The 19,542-nt window shown below is 37.9% G+C and overlaps 1 protein-coding gene across 11 annotated transcripts in view; it reads right to left on the bottom strand.

The window, feature by feature from the left end:
- The window catches only part of CPEB3 (cytoplasmic polyadenylation element binding protein 3), a 249,785-nt gene that overhangs the window by 122,545 nt on the left and 107,698 nt on the right, over positions 1-19,542 (bottom strand). For 10 of the 11 annotated variants that reach the window (XM_063629959.1, XM_055255505.2, XM_055255549.2 and 7 more), the window contains one exon: positions 16,651-16,707. The exons of the other annotated variant lie outside the window; for it this stretch is intronic. In XM_063629959.1, the coding sequence (XP_063486029.1) occupies positions 16,651-16,707 (57 nt within the window). The remainder of the gene's footprint in view (positions 1-16,650; positions 16,708-19,542) is intronic. 11 annotated transcript variants of the gene reach the window in all.

Below are 19,542 nucleotides of genomic sequence, written 5' to 3'. Positions count from 1 at the left end.
TTTCTATGATTTCATATTAATGAAACCAATAATATGTTTGACTTCCTTCACTTAGCATGTTTTTGAAATTAATTCATGTTGTTACATGTATAAGTATTTTGTTTCTTTTTATTGCTGAGTAGTATTTCATAGTATGGACAAACTACCATTTATCCATTCACCAGTTGGTAAACATTTGAAAAACCCTTACTCTTAACCACTAAGTTTGAAGAATCAGTATTTTAAATCTATAAAGACCTTGAAAGTACCCAGAAATTCTCTTCAGAATTTTCACAGCCTCCATTATCCTGTTTTTCAGCAGCACAATCCAAAATTTAAGAAAATAAACTTCTCACCCCAATTTTTTTTAAATGTTATTTCATTATTACTAACACAACATTATTGTTTTCTACTGATTATTACACTTAGAACTGTTATATTATGAATTAAAATACAGGGATACTTCAGAGATATTACAGCCTTATGGTTCCAAACCACTGTAATACAGCAAATATCACAGTAAAGCAAGTCACACAATTTTTTTATTTCCTAGCACATACAAGTTATGTTTATATTATACTATAGCCTATTAAGTGCACAGTAGCATTATGTCTTAAAAAACAATATATATAACTTAATTCAAAAAATACTTTATTGTTGCCCAGCACAGTGGCTCATACCTGTAGCCCCAGCTACTTAAGAGGCTGAGGTGGGAGGACTGTTTGAGGCCAGGAGCTCAATGCTACAGTGAGCCATGATCATGCCACTGCACTCCAGCCTGGGTAACAGAGTAGGACCCTATCTCGAAAAAATAAAAAATAAAATAAAATAAAACTTTATTGCTAAAAATCTCAATGATCATCTGTGCATTCAGCGAGTTGTCACTTTTTTCTTCTTTTCTTCTTTTTTTTTTTGGCTGGTGGAAGGTCTTCCCTCCATGCGGATTGTTGCTAACTGATCAGAGTGGTGGTTGCTGAAGGTTGGGGTGGCTGAGGCAATATCTTAAAAAAAAGAGATCAGTGAAGTTTGCCACATCGATTGACTCTTCTTTTCACAAAATATTTCTCTGTAGCATGCACTGTTTGAGAGCATTTTACCCATAGTAGGATATCTTTCAAAAGTGGATTCAATCCTTTCAAACCCTGCAACAGCTTTATCAACTAAATGTATGTAATATTCTAAATCTTTTGCTGTCATTTCAACAATGTTCACAGCATCTTCATCAAGTAGACTCTACCTTAAGAAACCACTTTCTTTGCTTGTACATAAGAGGCAATTTTTCATCCATCAGGTTTCATCATGAGATTATAACAATTTGGTCACATCTTTAGACTCCACTTCTAGTTCTCTTGCTATTTACACTGTATCTGAAGTGACTTTCTCTACTGATGTTTTGAAGCCCTCAAAGTTGTCCATGAGGAATGGAATTGACTTCTTCAAATTCCTGTCAATGTTGATACTTTGACCTCCTCCAATGAATCACAAAAGTTCTAAATGGCATCTAAAATAAAGAATCCTTTCTAGAAGGTTTTCAATTTTGCCTAGGTTCATCAGAGGAAGCACAATCTATGGCAAGTATTGCTTTAGAAAATGTATTTCTTTTTCTTTTCTTTTCTTTTTTTTTTTTTTGAGACAGAGTTTCACTCTGTTACCCAGGCTAGAGTGCAGTGGCATGATCTCGGCTCACTGCAACTTCTGTCTCCCGGGTTCAAGAGATTCTCTTGCCTCAGCCTCCCAAGTAGCTGGGATTATAGGAGTGCACCACCATGCACGGCTAATTTTTGTATTTTTAGTAGAGATGAGGTTTCACCATGTTGACCAGGCTGGTCTCAAACTCTCGACCTCAGGTGATCCACCCTCCTCGGCCTCCCAAAGTGCTGGGATTACAGGCATGAGCCACCACACCTGGCCTACAAAATGTATTTCTTAAACGAGATGGCTTGGAAGTATAAATTTTACCTTGATCCATGGGCTGTAGAATGGATGATGTATTAGCAGTCATGAAAACAACATTACTGTCTGGTTCATCTCCATGAAGTGCACTGTCAATGAATAGTAATATTTTGAAAGGAGTATTTTTTTCTGAGCAGCAGGTCTCAACAGTGGTTTTAAAATATTCAGTAAACCATGCTGTTAAACAGATGTACTGTCATACAGACTTTGTTGTTCTATTTGTGGAGAACAGGCAAAGTAGATTTAGTATAATTCTTAAGGGCCTTAGGATTTTCAGAATGGTCAATAAGTATTGGCTTAAACTCAAAGTCACCAGCTGTATTAGCCCCTAACAAGAGAATCAGCCTATCCTTTGAAGCCAGGCACTGACTTCTCCTCTCTAGTTATGAAAGTCCTAGATGGCATCTTCTTCCGATAGACAGCTGTTTCACCTACACTGAAAATCTGCTGTTTAGGGTAGTCACCTTCACCAACTATCTTAACTAAATCTGGGTAAGTTACTTGCTGTAGTTCTCCATCAGTACTTGCTGCTTCACCTTGCACTTTTATGTTATGGAGATGGCTTTTTCCCTTAAACCTCATGAACCAATGTTTGCCAGCTTCTAGCTTTTCTTCTGCAGCTTCTTAACCTCTCTTAGCCTTAACAGGATGGAAAAGAGTTAGGGCCTTGCTCTGGACTAGGCTTTGGCATAAGGGAATGTTGTGGCTGGTTTGTTCTTTCACTCAGGCCACTAAAACTTTCTCCACAGCAACAATAAGGCTATTTCGCCTTCTTACCATTAGTGTGTTCATTGGAATAACACTTTCAATTTCCTTCAAGAACCTTTCCATTTGCATTCACAACTTCGCTAACTAGCACAAGAGGCCTAGCTTTTAGCCTGTCTCAACTTTCAACATGCCTTCTTCATTAAGCTTAATCATTTCTAGTTTTTGATTAAAAGTGAGAGATGTGTAACTCTTTCTTTCACTTGAACACTTTGAGGCCATTTTAGGGTTATTAATTGGCCTAATTTCAATGTTGTGTCTCAGAAAATGGGAAGGCCCGAGGAGAGGGAGAGAGACAGTAGAATGGCCAGCTGGTGGAGCAGACAGAACACAACATTAATCAATTAAGTTTGTATCTCCTACAAGCGCAGTTCATGGCATCCCAAAACTATTACAATAGTTACATCAAGGTGGGCACGGTGGCTCAGGCCTGTAATCCCAGCACTTTGGGAAGCCGAGGCAGGTGAATCACCTGAGGTCAGGAGTTTGAGACCAGCCTGGCCAACATAGTGAAACACTGTCTCTACTAAAAAATACAAAAATTAGCCAGGCGTGGCGGCACACACCTGTAGTCCCAGCTACTTGGGAGACTGAGACATAAGAATTGCTTAAACTCGGGAGGCAGAGGTTGCAGTAAGCTGAGACTGCACCACTGCACTCCAGCCTGGGCAGACAGAGTGAGACTCTGTCTCAAAAAAATAAAATAAAGGCCGGGCGCGGTGGCTCACGCTTGTAATCCCAGCACTTTGGGAGGCCGAGGCGGGCGGATCAGGAGGTCAGGAGATCGAGACCACGGTGAAACCCCGTCTCTACTAAAAAATACAAAAAATTAGCCGGGCGTGGTGGCGGGTGCCTGTAGTCCAGCCTGGGCGAAAGAGCAAGACTCCGTCTCAAAAAAAAAAAATAAATAAAATAAAATAAAATAAAATAAAATAAAATACTAACATCAAAGATCACTGATCACAAATCACCATAACAGATATAGTAATAACGAAAAAGGTTAAAATATTGTGAGAATTAACAAAACATGATATAGAGAAAAAAAGTGAGCATATGCTGTTAGAAAAACAGCACAACTATTGCCACAAACTTGGAATTTATAAAAAACACAATTCTATGAAGCATGATACAGTGAAGCACAATAAAATGATACATGCCTATAGGTATTTTTGTGGATTGGTCAGAAAATTTAGTTGCTATTAGGAACATAAGAAAATATATCCTGTATTCTCACCAACTGAACTTTTGCAACATTCTGTTTCACTGCTTTCAAAATCTTACAAGAAACCTACAGGTATCTTAAGCAAAACAGGAATTATTTCTGGAACTAATAGAAAAGTGTTTTACCTGGTTCTGCTAGAATAACTTAATAAAGATATTATGAGATAAAAGAATAAAGAGGCTTGCTTCAAGTCTCTCAGCCTATTCTAGTGTGTGTTTTTCAAACTTCTCCCTAAATAGCTGATATGGTTTGGCTGTGTCTCCACCCAAATCTAATCTTGAATTGTAGTTCCCATAATCCCCATGTGTCACAGGAGAAACCCGGTGGGAGGTAATTGAATCATGGCATCGGTTACCCCCATGCTGCTGTTCTCGTGACAGTGAAGTGAGTTCTCACGAGATCTGATGGTTTTATAAGTGACTTTCCCCTCTTTGCTTGGCACTTCTCTCTCCTGCTGTCATGTAAAGAAGGATGTGTTTGCTTCCCCTTCTGCCATGATTGTAAGTTTCCTGAGGCCTCCTCAGCCATGCAGAACTGTAAGTCAATTAAACCTTTTTTTTTTTTTTTTTTTGAGATGGAGTTTCGCTCTTGTTGCCCAGGCTGGAGTGCAATGGTGCAATCTCGGCTCACTACAACCTCTGCCTCCCAGGTTCAAGCGATTCTTTTGTCTCAGCCTCCCACGTAGCTGGGATTACAGGTGCATGCCACCACGCCCAGCTAATTTTTGTATTTTTAGTAGAGATGGGGTTTCATCATATTGGTCAGGCTGGTCTCGAACTCCTCACCTCAGGTGATCCACCTGCCTCAACCTCCCAAAGTACTGAGATTACAGGCGTGAGCCACCATGCCTGGCCTAAATCTCTTTCCTTTACAAATTACTGAGTTTCGAGTAGGTTTTTTTGTTTTGTTTTGTTTTGTTTTTGAGATGGAGTTTTGCTCTTATCGCCCAGGCTAGAGTGCAATGGTGCAATCTCGGCTCACTGCAACCTCCACCTCCCAGGTTCAAGCGATTCTCCTGTCTTCACCTCCCAAGTAGCTGGGATTACAGATGCCTGCTACCATGCCCAGCTAATTTTTGTATTTTTAGTAAAGACAGGGTTTCGTCATGTTGGCCAAGCTGCTCTCGAGCTCCTGACCTCAGGTGATCCACCCGCCTTGGCCTCCCAAAGTGCTGGGATTACAGGCATGAGCCACTGCACCTGGCCTCAAGCAGTTCTTTATAGCAGTGTCAGAATGGACGAATACAGTAGCAGAGCATTCTCTCCCCCAGTAAAGACAACGTATTAAAGCAAGGCTGTTCAAGTTCAAGCATGGCAAGGACCCATGGCCCCAAATGTTGGGTATCCTTCTCCCACAGTGGCACTTAAAGTACCTTCTTGGATGTTGGCATTCCATAGAACACAACTAGAAAACCGAAGATCTGTATACTCCATGGTAGGACCATTCTTATTGTTACAAAGTTTTTTTTTTACACTCTCCTGTTATTCTTACCCACAGACCCCAGCCTAATCCCACCTTTATTGAGGGGCCATTACTTTAGCACCTTTTGGTTTTCTCTTTTTTATTCACTCTTTTTAGTGAATTCAATATTCTTCATAAGAAATCATTTTCCATATTCCATATCAGCCTGAATAGTCTCCTTTGGATAAACCTAATTTCCACTAAGACAATACTAGTCTGTATAAGCTTCTCATGAAGCATCCAAAGCCCTTCATCATTTGGCCCCAACCATCTTTCAGATCCTCATTCTCACTATTCCATACATCAACCCATAGATTCCAGTAATCCCAATTCAACCTACTCTTCCAGTATTATCATTACAAGTAAGCACCTATTCAGAGAGTATAAAAATCTTGATACCTGCATGCCTTAACATCTAGTCTCTTCTACTCCCTAGGAAACACCTAGTCCACACTGTCCATTTCCTCTATTATTCTTCTTCCTGTCTTGTACAAAACACAAGCTCAAGGATTTGCTATACCACATTTCAGTGTCCCTGCATACTTAGTATTAATTTACTTTCTAAATTACATTTAACATATAAGATACTAATACAACTTCTCAATATATAACATGTTATCAAAGTAATCACTCTAGAATTTCCAAGTTCATTTCCTAAATTCCTCATCAAAACAGAAAAAGATAATTAAAAATGAATATATCAGACAAGACATCTCTGGAAACAAACCTCGATAAAGAATTCCTCTATATAATACTGCTATACCTTACTGGAGAGAGTGGGCATCCACACCCACTTACATCAGGTGACGTTTATGCACCCTCATACTCGTGACCTGACAGCATTCCACTAAGAATAATTAATTACCACCTTGCTTTTATTTCAGTAGCACATTGCTAAATGAAACAATAACTGATGAAAGAAAGAGAAAAGAAGGAAGAAAAAAGAGAAAGATGGAGAATGAAAGAAAGGGAGGGAGGGAGAGAGGAAGAAAGAGAGGGTGGGAAGGAGGAAGAGAGAGAAAGAAAGAAGAAAGTTCTAAGAATTGTAATCACATAACAGAGTATTTTGTATTTTATACTGATCAATCTGTCCAATTCAGGTCTGAAATTGCTTACTACAGTAGTATACACTCAAATATCTGGCATCTGTTTTCAACAAACCATCTTCTCTGAACCACTATGCCAAAAATCTCATGAGATTTCTACAACTGTATATAAAGACTCAATTCCTACACTGTTCAGGACAGCTAATACTTGCTAGTTCTACATTTCTGAACTCCCAAATAATACAAGGAATAATACAGAAAGAAGAGAAGGTAAACAAAATGGGTACTGGTGTGTTCAGGAACTTAAGCTGAACCAACGGCTGGGCCCGTTGGTCAGTGTTGTCTTCTCTCTATCAACAAGGCTCCTCTCATGTGGGAAGGAGAGTTCCTTCACAGAAGAAAGTTATGTCAAGGAATTGACCTGGACATTTGGGAAGGGCTGCAGTAGCATGGAGAAGCTGCTCATTCATATCAGTCCTGCCCTGATCCTTCAAAAACACCTTCCTCTTTTGATCTAGGCTTGGGAAAACTTCAGGGAATAAAAGCAGACCAAATCTTGAGGGAAAAGAAAGAACACTAGGATATGCACAGCATAGTCCCGATACTACTTGATTCCTTCATCCTCAAATAAAGATAGACACACATCTAATTCTGGTCCTTTCTGTATCCCTTGCCCACCCTCCACCCCCAACCAGATTTCACCCTAGGCCAATGAAATTACAATCTCTCAGGCATGGGTGTTTTCTATTTTGGCTCCTGTTTTGATTGTATAACTAGAGTTGAGAATTAGTGTGAACCCAAAAGGAAACAAAGGAAAGGGGGTAGAATAGGGAAGAAACAAAGACTAACATTTGTTTGGTGTGTACTTTTTTTTTCCCAGAGAGAGTCTCACTCTGTTGCCCAGGCTGGACTACAGTGGTGTGATCTTGGCTCACTGCAACCTCCTCCTCCTGGGTTCAAGCGATTCTCCTGCCTCAGCCTCCCAAGTAGCTGGGATTACAGGAACGCACCACCATGCCTGACTAATTTTTGTATTTTTACTAGAGATGGGGTTTCACCATGGTGGCCAGGCTGGTCTTGAACTCCTGACCTCAGGTGATCCTCCCGCCTTGGCCTCCCAAAGTGCTGGGAAGTACAGGTGTGAGCTACCGCACCCAGCCTTGGTGTGTATTTCTTGCCAGATACAGTATTAGGAGCACTACACACTTAACCTTACCATTTGTAAAGAGGGGTTAAAGTGTCCATTTAAAATAAAAGACACAGGCTCAGTGCAGTAGCTCACATCTGTAATCACAGCACTTTGAGAGGCCAAGGCAGGGGGATCTTTCGAGCCTAGGAGTTCAACACCAGCCTGGGCAATATAACAAGACCCTGTCTCTACAAAAAATTTTAAAAAATAAAACAAAAAAAGACAGGTAACTTGCCACAAGGTCACATGGCAAATAAGTGATGGATTTGGGGTTTAAACTCAGATCTGTCTGCCTCCCTACCTCAAACTGCACTGTTTCTACTATATTCAGCTGAAAAAACAAGACAACAACAACAACAAAAAACACAAACCTTTTTCCATATAATAAAAGTGTATGTGTGTGGAGGGTAATAAAGAAAAGAAGGCATTTAAAATTCCTGCTGCTATTGAGGGAGACTATGTTCTGAAAGTAACACTGAACATGTGTGGAAGTATATTGACTCTCCACAATCAATAAAGTATCATTTATTTAATTGTTATAAGGGAGTTAAATGAAACCCAAGTTACCTTTTGGGAAAATCCAAAAGATTAAAAATCACACTGGATTAGGAACTGGTTGGCAGAATAATCTGTGTGTCTAAACCTTATACAGCTATTTGCTGGCTGTATGACATTAGCAACATGCTGACATGCAATTTACCCACGTAACAAACCTGCATATGTACCCCCTGAACCTAAAAGTTGAAAGGGGGAAAAAAACTGCATTCCAGTTTCACACACTACTCTATCATATGGCCATGTTTTGTCCGGATAAGAGAATAGTCCTGGGGTAAAGTTGGTGCTCAACAAAAGTGGATTTTTTTCCATGTTCTGGAAAAACCATAGTAAGCATTACAAAAGCACAGGGGTCTGTGAGACCACTTCGTAAACTGTTCATTGCTAGATCTATATGTGTTATAACCATCTTTCAAAAGGAAGAATTAAAGCACATCTTTTAGAAAGAAATTAAGGTGGACTGGATATTCTCTAAGACTGTAAGATTGTGCTTTTCACAGTCACACTGAGATATTTTCCCACCCCTCCTTCCCTCTCTTCTGATCACCCATATTGAGTGCCTATTCAACAGGCCAGGCATTATACTTCAAGCCAGGGACCAACTGTGAATAAAAGCTAGTCTCTGCCCTCTTGAAGCATACACATTAAAGAAAAACACCAATATTAAATAGTTAATTACAAGTGGGGTGAATGCTGTAAATGTGAAGTCCAGTTTCCACTGCCTATACAAGTGGAGAAAACAGGAGAGTCCACAGGGAAAAGTAAGTAAATTTTCAGTTTTCTGTATCTTCCTTATTTGGTTAGAACTACCCAATACTGTCACTTTAGACACATTCACAAATACAAAGAACTTCTTCCAAAATGCAATAAAGTCAGTCAAGAACATTTCAGACTTCACTTATTGACAATATTCAATATCAGGCCATGTAAACTAGGTTTACTATTTTATTTTTCAGGAAAAGAGAATTTACTAAGCATTCAGAGCATAAACAAGGTGACAAATAATAATAATAGAAAAACTATTTTCCCAAAGACACTGAATTTGCACGTTTGTGTTAAGGTAGTAATTAATAATAATAATAATGTAACCACTCTTAACAATTAAGTATCTAAAGCAAAAGGTACCACCCTCAACCAGGAGGCAAGAGGTTCTGCTCCTAGCTCCATATCACCCTGGCCAATTCCTACAGGCTTTTGAATCTCAGCTTTCCAATCTGTAAAATGAGAAAGTCAAAACAAAACAATCTCTTAGGTCCCTTACCACATTCATGTGCAGCATCCAACTAGAATGCTTTGAAATTTGAGTACTTGGAAGTCGTGGAACATTACTTATCCTTCTAATTTTTTCATTTTTAAATTAGCCATCCTTTACAACGTATTCATAGCACAACCATTTATTAGTTTTACTTCTAAACCTGTTCAGATAGAAACCTGTTCAGACAGAAACAGAAAGTCTGAATCTTGTCTTCAAAAAGTTAAAAATTCTCAGACAAAATGTCTTTAATCTGAGAATCTCAAGATGATTCCTTTACTGTACTTTTTTATGCTATCAAGAAATTATTTACTTATATCCACTCACAGTGAACAGAAACAACAACGTGTTCTTCAAATTTTGGAAAATTCCATTTGGAATTCTAGCAAAGCTGGCTCTATTCCCATTCTGGCATCATGTGCTCAGCTCCCTCTCTGCCACTTCCTCTCAGCTGAGCCTCTCCCCAAGGAGTTCACTCCCAGCAGAGGATAAAAGGGAGGGGGAAGAGGAGGCTCTGCAGCCACACAGGAGTCTCTGCCCAACACAAATGTTCGTGTCAATGCCCTTTCACATTGCCTCTTTTGATTCAACAAATGCACTGGCAGCCCTCAGTTCAAATAGAAATATAAGCAAAACCTTCTAAAATGTTTTCAAGGCATTAATAAGAGGAAAATGTAGAAAACAGAATAATCTAAAGTTCCAAGTTTCTTGGTGTTATCAGCTATGTATACATTGTTTAACAATCAATGACCTCAGAGCTTTTAAAGAGGTGAGTGTCTTTTTTTGGCTTAAGATATCAAAATGTTTATATACCAATTCATGAGATACAGAAAAAATAAAGAAGAAAGATATCAAAAGGTTCCTTTTAAGTCTTCAAACTACTTAGGTTTTATTCTAGGAATCTTCAATTTTGCAAAGTTACAAACTTTGATAAGGAAGAGTGAGGGTAAACAATCATCTTTCCTTGTCAGAGGGGAAGTGGTACTTCAGAATTCTTGTTTATCTCCTTATAACTTGTAACAGACTCTAATTACAACATCAAAGATCTCAGAAAAGGAATGACAGGAAAACTTTTAATTTAAACAATATTGAATCTCTGTTATATTACAAAGCTACAATCTTTAAAAAAAAAAAAAAACTCTCTGGAAGTATCTTCTCTGAGTAAGACTATGCTTCCTACTTCCCAAATGTAGCAGTAATAATACCTTATTTGTAGTGTGCTTTACTTCATCTGAATCTCACAAAAACAATGAGGTAGAGTAAATATCCTAACTGCCCACTTACAGATTTTCAGGCAAAGGCTTAAGGAGATTCAGAAACTTGCTCAACTAGATGCCATCATTACACATGACTTCTTCTCCAAGATCTAAGCCCTCACTTTTGTCCTCTGAAAAAAGAAGACAATGTTACTACAAAAATTCCTTTCTTGAAGTTGTGGTATTTTGTCACAATAGATTAGTTTACATTTTCCAGAATTTTATATTAACAGGATCATCTAGTATGTATTCTTTTGTCTAGCTTTTTAACTTAGCATAATTATTTTGACAGTCATTTATGTTGCTGCATGTATTAATAGTTCATTCCTATTTATTTGCCAAGTAGTATTCCATTGTATGGATGTACCACAATTTGTTTATCCACAATGCTGCTTTGAATATTCGCATATATGACTTTGTGTGGACATACATTTTCATTTTTTCTCTTGGGTAAATTCCCAGGAGAACTCCTGCATCATATGATAGTTGCATGTTTAACTTTACAAATTATTTTCCAAAGTGGCTGTATCATTTTATTAATACATTCCAAACAGCAGCGTGTGACACTTTTTAAAGTGCCAACATCACAAGATATTTAACAACTGAGAAAGGCCAGTAGGATCCAAAGACAGCGCATGCTTGCATGTTCCAAAGTCAAGTAATAGAAAGTATTTCATCCAGAGAAAAAGATTCACACAGAAACAACTGGAACCACATCTCAATACAGCTATGCTAGCTTATGTGATGACTTACAGGTGTGCTGTCTTCAATTCCATCAGGAAAGCACCTATCTAAATGTGGCTGGGCGTGGTGGCTCACAGCTGTAATCCTAGCACTTTGGGAGGCCGTGGCAGGCGGATTGCCTGAGCTCAGGAGTTCGAGATCAGCCTGGGCAACGTGGCAAAACTCCATCTCTACTAAAAATACAAAAATTTAGCCAGGCATGGTGGCATGTGCCTGTAGTCCCAGCTACTTGGGAGGCAGATTCAGGAGAATCGCTTGAGCCCAAGAGGCAGAGGTTGCAATGAGCCGAGATCACACCACTGTACTCCAGCCCAGGCAACAGAGTGAGATTCTGTCTCCAAATAAATAAATAAATGTAACCAAATGACTTACAGGTGTGCTGTCTTAAATTCTATCAGGAAAGCATCTACCTAAATGTAACCAATGTGAGATAAACTTATATTTTGGAAACTAATATGTAAAGAAAGAAAGATCTTTAAAGGTAATAATAAGGCTGTTGCAAACATTCACAATAGCAGCTCATACGAGCATTATCTACAAATAAGGCACTATGCTAAGCGTTATAAAAAAATATATATAACCACTTTACTGATTGCTATCTCCATTTTACAGGTGAAGAAATCAGAGGCAAAGAGGAGTTAAGAATGTGGCCTCAAGGCCATATAGCTTGTAAAGGGGGAATGGGATCTACCTAACTCCAGATGACGCTTTTGGCTTTGCTAATTCATTGCTGCATCTTCAAGTTTCACATGTCTTCCAGCCTGCTTCGAAGACATCTTCCTAGAACTGAATGATACTATTCCTTAAGAAACACTACTCCCAGTTTCTGCTTTTGTACCTATCAAGCAACTTTCCAATATTTATCTGTTTTCCCAAGCCCATTTTCTACTTGGAAAAAGAGAAACTGACCAGTCAGATGGAGTAAAGACTAGGCATGCTGATTTTGAACATTAATTTGAACATAAATTTGGTTTATGTGATGAATCATGGAGGCACCAGTATCCTTTTCTAAGGATCAACATAATAGAGGAAAAGTCACCAAGTCAGGCACCAATCCTACACAAGACCACGAATGCTAAACCAACTCTACACCTAGAACAAACTTGTCGAACCTGCGTCCTGCAAGCCACATGTGGCCCAAGACGGCTTTGAATGCGGCCCAAACAAATTTGTAAACTTTCTTAAAACATTACGACATTTTTTTGTGATTTTTTTTTTAAGCTCACCAGCTATCATTAGTGTTAGTGTATTTTATTTGTGGCCCAGGACAATTACTCTTCCAATGTGGCCCAGGGAAGCCACAAGGTTGGACATCCCTGACCTAGAATGTAAAAAAGAAAAAGAAAAAGGAAACACAAGCTACTATTAGTATTAGAAAAATATGGGTGGTAGAACTACTACTACATATGTAGCTAGAAGAACTCTTAGCAGCCTTCCTTCTCCAATGGGAAAAATTAAAATACATTATGCAAACGTCGAGTGTTCTTGTTTAAAAGTAAGGAAGATTAAAATATTAAATTATTTTAATATTAAAATTATTAAACAGTTAGGAAAAAATATATTACCTGATTAAGTAGAAGGGGTATATTGCCTCAGAACTAACTTTATTTTGTAAATATTAGACAAGTGGCAGGTCTTAACTGATGGATTGGAGTTTCTTCCCCCTACCTCCCCTTCTATATTCTGTAATACTTGAGCACCTAATATTTTGAGAAAGGCCAAAATTTGGAATGTGCCTCTTGGGTTCCTCCACAAAGGCTGGCCTGCCAATTCTTACTATTAATAGATTCATGGTCTTGAACAAAAAAAATCAGTAGACTCTTTGGTTTACACAAACCTTGCCAATTTTTCCACACCCTAAATGTCTGAAGGTTTACTGGTAACTCCTATTTGTCTTCCATAGTGGTATCCTATCTTTCTCTTCCAAGCTTCATTTTCTGTCTTCTAGATGACGTCAGCAGTGGTGATTCTCGGAGGAAGGTATAACTGAAGGGCATGCACTAGGAACACCAAAAAATGGGAACTTGGCCAATTCAAAGCTGGAAAGTAGTACTGAGAAGAATGTATACTATGACATCTATCTTTCCCATAAAGTCAGGAGAACTGAGACCATATCTTTAGGAGACAGGTTTTGGTGAGGTCAAGAAAGCAAAAAAAGGATGGAAGATTTTTTGGGAAACCTAATGAATGGCAGCTTTCCATAGAGACCTAGGAAGCACAAATTTACATAGCAAAAAAGGGTAAGAAAGAAAGAACTACAACTGACTCGCATTTTCTTTTTTAAAAAAATTCAAACTGTCTCAATTTGCTATAATTTTCTTAGCCAATCCCTTCTTTTCTGAAAATACAGCTCAACTTCAACCTAGTCCCTTCGACAATCACAATTCTGAATTAACAATGTTTCAGGATTTGTTACTTCTTCTCAATTATTCCTTTTTTTTTTTTAAGATGGAGTCTCACTCTGTCACCCAGGCTGGAGTGCAGTGGCGTGATCTCGGCTCACTGCAACCTCTGCCTCCTGGGTTCAAGCGATTCTCCTGCCTCAGCCTCCTGAGCAGCTGGGATCACAGGCATGTGCCACCACACCCAGCTAATTTTTGTATTTTTAGTAGAGACGGGGTTTCTCCATGTTGGCCAGGCTGGTCTTGAACTCCTGACCTCAAGTGATCTGCCCGCCTCGGCCTCTCAAAGTGCTAAGATTATAGGTGTGAGGCACCATGCCCAGCGATCTCAATTATTCCTACATGAAGGTTGACAGAAAGGAAGGATAGACCAGACACGGACAAAAAGTGTGAGGGCAACAAATGGTAGGTATAAAAAGAAAGACCAGGTGTGGTGGTTCACACCTTTAATCCCAGCACTTTGGGAAGTCGAGGTGGGAGGACTGCTTGAGGCAAGGAGTTCAAGACCAGCCTGGGCAACATAGCAACACTTTATCTCTACAAAATATAAAAAATAAATACATATTTAAAAAAAGAAGACAAAAATAATAGACAGGTGTGTGTTTGTGCATATGCTACATATGTAAGTCACCAGATGGGCTGGGATCAACTGTACAAAAAGGAAAACAAGGTTTATCCCAGCAAATTTGTCGAAGTCTGCAGGTCCCACAAGTACCTATATGGAGCATATTTTTGTTCTGATCATCTCAAGCTGGAGTCAACTTTGAAAGAAAACTGATGGTATGTAATGTAAACATCAAACTCTGGTTGTTTGTATAGTTTATTTTAAGGAGACAACAAGGTTCTTTGACCTTGGGCAGCAATCACAGAGACATTCAAAGATTGATGCACTCTGATATCTGTTGCAACTATGTGTAACTCATCAACATTTGTTATAGATATCAGCAAAATGGCCCTTTTGGTACTTAAAAAAAATTACAGAATAACAGTATCTTCATGCTGAAAACAATCATTAAGATTACCTAATAGCCCCCTTCTCTCAAGGATTGGAGAAATTGAAGCTAAAAGGGGGATTGCACAACATGAACAAAATGGAAAGAGCATAAATGAAATCTTGGATTTAAAAGCAGAGAATTAAAGAAAATCAAACCAAAGAGAATAAAAAGTTTTTAAAAAGAAAAATGTCTTTTAGCTCCTTTTTTTTCCCACAAAAAAATCACAAACTATATCCTCTCCCTTTTGCAGAAGAGGATTCACATCATGTCAATTAGGTCTTTTCTGAGATACACACTCATTCCTTCAGGCAGACACACTACCATACTGTTCTTTTCTTTTACATTCAACTTTAAATCCCATAATCTAACTGAAGTCTTTTCACAATTAATTATTGCTCAAGTTCAGCAAGTTAAGCATGTTTATTAATTCCCATCGCACTAGAAAAAAAGTTAGAGGCAGCATAATCTAAATATAAAGTGACCTTTCATTTAGAAGTTAGAAAATTAGAGGTAGATACTTTGGAATTCTTATTGTCACTAAGACCATCCCCCTAACCCTGCCAAAAGGAAGGGATACTAGCAATCTAGAAAAAAATATGCGTGGAGAGGCTTAGGACCTGCATCATCAAGCACTGCCAGTGGTTCTCAGAAGTACTCATTGGTTGCATGTCAGAACCAAGGAGATGTGAAATATATATTTTAGAGATAACCTAAAACCTGCTCTAAAGAACTCCAATGACATTCAACATACCTACTCAAGCAAGAGGGAAAGAAATAATTTTGTACACAACCCTAGATTTATCCAGTATGTCTCCCATGTGTATTGAGAGTCAGCTTGTATATCTGGGAAGATGAGAGGAGACAATTTGATATCACTCATTTACTAGAGGAGAAAACTTAAATTCTGAAAGATTCAATGGCTCATATAGGTCCTTCTGAAAATGAACAATTTCCATTTAGAGACTGTTCTTCTGCAAAGGTATCTGATCCATTGACACTAGGAAGGAGAGCTGACACCACCCAGATTATTTCTTCTGGTGTTAATTAATATAATGACTTTCCAGTTAGTAAGTTTTTGCTGCTTTAGAACTTGATCCAACAATTATACTGACAAAACTGTTTCAAACCTGTAAAGCTGCTGACACATATACCATGCAAATTCCATTAATGGGAGACCCCTGGATGTCCAGCTTGAAATACCTGGCTATCTACCACAATGAAAAAATTCTGAGTTATGTATAAATAAGTTGATTTATTCATTCACATTACATTCTCTACCCCACTTCCTCTCTCCCTTCACCTACCTCCTTCATTCCTCCAACCCAATGGTATAGAGCAGGAGTTAGCAAACATTTTCTGTAAAGGGTCAGATGGTAAAATTTGGCCTTTGTGGGCTCTGCCTTTGTAGCACAAAAGTAGCCACAGACAATCCATAAATGAATGGGTGTGGCTATATTCCAATAAAACTTCATTTACAAAAACAGATCCAGCTTGCAGAGCTATAGTTTGCCAACCCTGGTTTGAAGCAGTAATTTTCAAACTTTAGCCTGAATCACAATCACACACAGGCTTGTTAAAATACAGACCTGTGGGCCTCATCCTTAAGTTTCTGATTCAATAGCCTTGTCATGGGGCCTGAGATTTTAATAAGCTCCCAAGCAATGCTGATGCTGCTGGTCCAGGGACCACACTTTGAGAACCACTAGTACAGAACAATGGTCTATACTCCTTTCAGCGAAAGGTTAAAATGTAACCAACAATCAAGAATGTAGAAATGACATGCTGCAAACTTGACTGCTAATTTAATAGAATATTTCATATGAAGACTTACTGTTAAGTGCCATAATATTATCTGTTCCTGGATGATGGAAATTTATCCCCATGCGTCCTAAAAAATAAAATAATTTTAAGCAAAAAGAATGCTTAATGTAATCATTTCAAACACATCTTAAAATATAAACATTACAAAAATCTAAAACAGATTAATCTATAACAATGCTATCAAAGGCCAAAGCAGTTACAACAGTTTTAAAAATAAAGTCATAAAACATACACACGAAAAGTCTTAAAACAAAGCCAAAGTTTCAACAACAAATAAAAAAAAAAAAAGAAGCTTCTGTTATAATAGTCTGAAATTTAACACATCTCCTGCATTCCAATTTAAACATGCCAACTCCTTGGATTAAGCATTTTATTTAAACAACCATTTATACTGTCCTTCCATTCAACCAGCAAAAAAAAAAAAAAAAATAGATTCAAACAAGTATATAAATTTGAAGCTTAGAGAGAATAAAAAGAGAGGTTTCATAGTGGCTCAAAAATGCAATATAATAATCAGAATGGCAACCAGAAGGAAGATGGTAAAATTCATACAAGAGATAGAATGGGGGAAAATGATTGGCCTAAAAATCTAGGGTTCTGGTAGCTCTCCCTAACACTAACTAGTGATATGACCTTGAATATAATGCTAATCTCCACATGTTCATCCTTAAGTCTATAACAGGAGTTGTAAACGTCTGCTGACACAGTTGGCTTCCTGTTTTTGTATGCTTCTGAGTTAAGCATCATTTTTACATTTAGAAAGGCTTGTAAACACAACCAAACCAAAAATAAAACAAAGAACAATATGTGACAGAGACCATGTGGCCCGTAAAGCCTAAAATATTTACTCTTTAGCACTTCACAAAGTTTGCCAACCCCTGTCTATAAGATGTTAAGTCAGAAACAGATGCTTCAACTAATGGCCCCCAGGGGCAAGAATGGAAGATGCAGACATTTTTGTTATGTTTTTTTCATTAATTATTTGGGACAAGGAGGTAGATGTACCAAAAGGAAAATTAGAGTCCTATATGGAAAAAAAATATACTTAGAAAGCTTTCTTGACTAAATTCCTTCAACAAAATAGTTACTGAAACAATGCTTTTGTGTAAAGCTAATATCTATAAACTTGGCTCTGCAAGGTTTTAATGTTCAATTATGTCAAGGGTTATCATGAAATTCTCAAAAAATGTTAATCTTATTTCACTACCATTGTTTAAATAAATGTCAACAGTATTTTGGGGAGAAAGTATACAGAAAAAGCTGGAGATAAGGTTAAAATGATTGATTTTTACAACGTACACAGTTTTATATCACATAATTGCAAAAGAGTCAGTCATCATTTGATAGTAAACTCCGTTACAGGGGACTGGAGGCAAACAGCATTATTAAGTTCTTTTTGCCCAAAAGGAAAGCATCATAGTAGACAAAGCAGGGCATTTGCCTTAAATAAAAAGGGAGAATCATGAATTAATAAACAAATGAAGTTTTTGCCTAGACAGGACTATCCTGACTTTTTATCGCTCCCGAGGCTACGATGATTTGTAAAAGGTCATTTCATACTAAGAGGTAGGGAAGGCCGGGCGCAGTGGTTCATGCCTATAATCCCAGCACTTTGGGAAGCCGACGAGGACAGATATCTGAGGTCATGAGTTAAGAGACCAGCCTGGCCAACATGGTGAAACCCCGTCTCTACTAAAAATACAAAAATTAGCTGAGTATGGTGGTGGGTGCCCATAATCTCAGCTACTTGGGAGGCTGAGGCAGGAGAATCACTTGAATTCGGAATGTGGAGGTTGCAGTGAGGCGAGATCGCGCCACTGTACTCCAGCCAGGGCGACAGAGCAAGACTCCGTCTCAAAAAAAAAAAAGAGGCAGGGATAAACAAAACCCTCCCAAGTGAAGCGTCACTTGTATTGGTGTGTATGTATGTATTGAATGAGAAAATCTTAAATACATCCACAAATAAGAAAATCCACCAGAATTTGATGGATTCTGATAAAACTGTTCTAACTTTATCATGAAGCATTATAGAGCTTTCAAAGAAAATTTTTAGTTTTTATTGTTTCAAACCTTATTAGGAGAAAAATGTTTCATCTCTCTCTAGTCTTGCAGAGACAATTTTGCTAGCATTTGTAATATAGTAAAATTATTTTCTTAGATTAGATCATGTTTTCTATTAAAAAGCCATATGAGTAAAATCTAAAAGAATCATCTATTTTATTTTTTATAGACTTCATAAACCTTTTCATATTTACTAGAAGCTAATTATTAGGAATTTCAAAAACTACCCCATTGTTAAAAGATACATGTACTGTATCTACATATAATTGTTCTATGTGCCTCACGTTTTTTCAGTTCCTAAGTCATTTTAGAGTCCCTGAAAATTACAGTCGGCAACAAGTGTTATCTCCTACCACCACCTTGATCAGAACCTATAATAGGAAAAACTGTCACCAGAACAAGGCTTTGACTCAGTAGGGAGAAAGTATATTCTCATTTCAACTAGCTATCTCAATGTTCTCGCCATCATTTTTGGATAATCAAGACCTTATTTGGATTCATTATCATGAAATATTAATATCTGTGAAAACTATATGTGATTTACTCTAAACCAGCTTTCACCCTTTTCTGGGGTATTCAAATATAACAGTAATTAGCCAGTCACTGGAAAGTCTACCGAAAAGCCCATCAAGACTTCAAAATCACTGCCCATCAGAACTTAAGGAAATCGCATATATGGAGGATCTTTTCAAACTTTAACCAAGGAATATTTAGAGGAGGGTGTGCTGTCTGAAAAGTTAGCAATATTCCCTAAATATTCCTAGAATAATAATAAAGAGTTATCAAGGAAATCATGCAAACCCGAATTTAGCTGATCCTTATTTGACTTCTTCTTTCCTGT

Source organism: Symphalangus syndactylus, chromosome 2 (genome assembly GCF_028878055.3).
Source record: "Symphalangus syndactylus isolate Jambi chromosome 2, NHGRI_mSymSyn1-v2.1_pri, whole genome shotgun sequence".
NCBI lineage: Eukaryota > Metazoa > Chordata > Mammalia > Primates > Hylobatidae > Symphalangus > Symphalangus syndactylus.
Note: the sequence above shows the minus strand (reverse complement) of the source record. Positions and strands in the feature narration are given on the sequence as shown.